Consider the following 4,037-nt stretch of genomic DNA (forward strand, 5'->3'; position numbering starts at 1 on the left):
CATGAAAGTGACCGTCCCGGACGAGGCAGACCGTGCACCGCTAACACTTCCAGAATTCGCCAGATCGTGAAAATGCGGATCACTCGGAATTGCAGAGTCTCGGGCAGAAAAATAGCCCGTGAAATCGGAGTGAATCGAGAAAGTGTTCGGTTGATTGCAAAAAATGAACTTAATCTCAAGCCCTACAAGCTCCAAAAAGTGCATCTTCTTACGGATGACATTAAGCGCGTGAGACTCCAAAGATGCCGTCAGCTAAAGCGTCGGGCCGCAGGTCAAAAATTGGAGCGTATTCTCTTCACGGACGAAAAGATATTCACCATCCAACAGGCGCACAATCACCAAAATGACAGAAGCTGTTCGGCTGAAGCTCAAGGTACCTCTGCAATAATCGAGCGCCGTCAATGTGAGCAGTCTTTAATGGCTTGGGGAGGAATATGCGCCACCGGCAAAACACCCCTTGTTTTCATCGATCAAGGGGTCAAAATCAATCAGGAAGTGAACCGCCGGGACATTTTGGAAACTGTTGTGCTTCCGTGGGCCCACCAGCACTTCGGTGATACTGAGTGAACGTTTCAACAGGATTCAGCGCCAGCCCATAGAGCCAAATTGACTCAGGACTGGTGAAAAGCCAATTTTCCGGACTTTATCACATCCAGTGAATGGCCACCTTACTCGCCAGATCTTAAGCCGATGGACTACAGTGTGTGGTCTATTTTGGAGTCCAGGGCATGTGCTAAACGCCACATAAGTTTTGAGGCGCTAGAGCAATCATTGCTCCGATAATGGGATCGATTATCGGAAGAAGACCTGCAGCCCATTGCGCTAAATTTCCAGAAACGTTTATGAATATATGTTAACACAATTCCTATTTAATAGTTGTGTATATGCATTTTTTCTCAAATACAGTTCTTTAAAAAGTTATGATCAAAAATGTTTGTCCGGGTTATTTATTGTCACACTGTATATTGCGTTTGGTGTTGGAATGAGGCGGAGATAGGAAAACGAAAAATTGTTAGTGTAATATCGCCGCGAGCGCTCAAAGCTCATGGGCGAGCAAGTCCCTATGCTCCGAGTATTTACAAAAGCAAATGAGCACTCAGAGCAAGGCGCTGAGCACTGAGCACTATATATTTAATGGTAAATAAATTAAAGTTTTCCCACTGTTTTCATTTTTAATTCAAATTCTCTGTGAAGGTACTAAAACTTAGCCCACGCATTTGAATCGATGTGAAGGAAATTCTACTGGACGGAAGAATTATATACATTCTTGATCAGTATTTACGCTTCGATAATTAACAGGATTTAAAGGGGGTTACATTTAAAGTAAAAACTATCAAATTCTTTTAAAATTACCATTGTTTAGGTGACTGAATAGAAGATCTGGGTATACTTGATCCTCAAGGGTACAGTTATTAAAAATAGAGTATAATTATGTGTAGGTTAATAGCTATTCAATTTCAAAAGGCTTAAGATTTCTATCAATCTAGACACCTTCGTTTTTGCGACCCCATCTGAATACTTTACGACTATTTTAGTGCTATATATAGGAAAAATTATACCTTTTGTTTGTATCAGGCGGTCACTCTAGCATAAGCAACAAAAATTCACAACTTTAATGCGTTTTTAAATAATTTTCTTCTTTGTGTTCTGTTTTCTCTTTTTATGGATTCTAAACGGGTTGAAAGTTGAATGTTGTGTTGCACTAATCATCGGAATCATCGATCAGCTGGAATTAGGTGGGGCAAATAAGGAAATAATGAAGGAAAGTTTCTTCTATTCATCTCGAGTATTTTCGGTGTGCTTTTATGTCATTTATATTGGGCGTTTATGTGCGAATAGTTTGGAAAATATTTATGATTCGCTTAGGGCAGACCAACTTTCGTTAATAATATCTAGGTATTCGGCTATTTTTGGGAAAAATGATTATATCAAACGGGATTATTAGAACCAAAAATGCTCCTTGCCTGTGCTCTGATTGCCAATTTGGGCTAACTTCACTCGATCTCTCATTAGGTTTTAACGCTCTCGGTACTAGCCCAGAAATCATTTTGCGTTTTCCGCTTCCCACCGCATTTCGTCGCAAACTGTTCTCCTCTTTTCCTCCATCATCCTCAAATACTTGCAATGGAAATCATTCTTTATAACGTATGCTTGCAGCTTCGAGTTTTTTCGCAGTGGACCATCGACGTGAGTGTTGAAATGAGTGAAGAATTGGTTAGCAAAAATAAGGTGTTTTTATGTGTAGAGTTGCAAACCAAACCAAAACGTCACTACATATGTGCACGTTTTCATATCTCTGCCATTAGACGAATTTGGGCACCGATGACTTCAAAGTTTTATTAATATCTACTGTAGCAGGCGGTCACACTAACATGTATAATAAACAGTCACACTAACTTATCTAAACACAGTTGTAAGCACAAAGATCATGCTAACATACACTAAGTGTGGCGCATACAAGTTATTTGTATCGTAAAAGAGCTCGTTCCGACCAAATTGCTGACAGCGTCTTGCCGGGTGCGCATGCATAGCCGGCAACACAGCATACTTGCGTGGTAGCTATGAAGATCAATTCTTGTTAGCTTTAAGTCATAAATTGGTTACCTTGCCTTAAGTGAAAGTAATAACGGAGGAAGTTTCTCCGAAGAAGGACAGAAGTGCAACCGCCCGTTGCAGCTGCAGCTACCGAAGCCAGTATAACCCACAGACCGCTGCACGGGATTACCAAACCCTTTATAAACCCCAATATAAACCCTTTACTACGGTACAATCTTTTAAAATGATAGAATTCAAGCCAGATACACCACTTACTAAAATAAAGTTAGTGGACGCCACGCTTATTAAGACTACAAAATCACTCTTACATCTTTTACTTCCCGCTATCCATACTGTAGCTCTCCAACTTCCGGCTTTCGATTTAAGAAGACACCATACACACGCTCTCCCGTGCTCCTATTTTGTGTGGACTCTGGCTAATCATTGACAGCCCCACTATACAAAAGGAAGTGCCGCGATTTGCTTTAATACACGTTAAGAAATAATTCGACGAAAGTCTCGATCATCCAGCTACAGCCGGAATTCGTAGGAAGAAAGAGAAAGACAAGACACAACAGCCACAGACAGTTCAACTCAAAACAAATGTATTGCTGAAGGAGATATAAGATCTAATATCTTTAAAATGATTGAACTTTGGGAATACCATGAAGATTTTTAATATGATAACGCAGCATAAGGTGGTTTTAGAAACAAGCCATTATCAGTCTTACGCCTAACACCCGAAAAACGTTGGCGACATATTATTGTAAAGCAAATTCAAGAGATGCCATCACAGATCAATGTTCTACCAGCAATGGTCACACCAACTATTTCGTCCAAAAACAGTACATTTTTATACCCATTACTCGAAGAGTAAAGGGGTATATTTGATTAATTTAAAATTATCTAACATGTAGAAGGAAGCGATTCCGACCCTATAAAGTATATAAATTCTTGATCAGGATCGATAGCCGAGTCGATAAAGCCATGTCCATCTGTCCTTCCGTCCGTCCGTCCGTCCGGCTGTCTTGCAGCGCAAGTTTTAAGTATCCTGCCACTCCCACTCTTACGCCCACAAGCCGCGAAAAACTGTGGCATCCATAATATTATTATGATCGTTTGACCTTGTATAACATTTACTGAAGATTTTCTAAATCGGAACAATATTTCGCTATTAATGACGCTTCACATGGGCAGTGACGTCACTATCAGTTACTCAACATGCTTTTTCTTTCAATAGGTGACCGTACGTTTTTTTATCCGTTATGTGCAGTGTTTTTTCCAGTTCGTACGATGATTTTGAAACCATGTCTTTACTTGAACTTCCGGCAACGATAGCGATTTCCATAGTTCAACACGCTTCTTAACGTTAAGATATTTATCAACAAGAAATTCATCGGTCCAACTGTGAAGCATTGTACACTTGTCGAAGTTCTCTGTCACTAATCTGGTTTCTCAATGGTTTTCCTAAGAGTCAAAGGTAGAGAGATAGAGCATCTCAT

At 40.2% G+C, this 4,037-nt stretch overlaps 1 protein-coding gene across 1 annotated transcript; it reads left to right on the forward strand.

The window, feature by feature from the left end:
• Positions 1–72: 72 nt before the first annotated feature.
• Positions 73–567, forward strand: LOC121529848. The gene has a single exon (XM_041817841.1). It carries the CDS (start codon positions 73–75, stop codon positions 565–567), a length of 495 nt encoding a protein of 164 aa, XP_041673775.1.
• The last annotated feature ends 3,470 nt before the right edge of the window (positions 568–4,037 follow it).

This window comes from Drosophila eugracilis, unplaced genomic scaffold, assembly GCF_018153835.1.
Source record: "Drosophila eugracilis isolate 14026-0451.02 unplaced genomic scaffold, ASM1815383v1 contig_1958, whole genome shotgun sequence".
Taxonomy (NCBI): Eukaryota; Metazoa; Arthropoda; class Insecta; order Diptera; family Drosophilidae; genus Drosophila; species Drosophila eugracilis.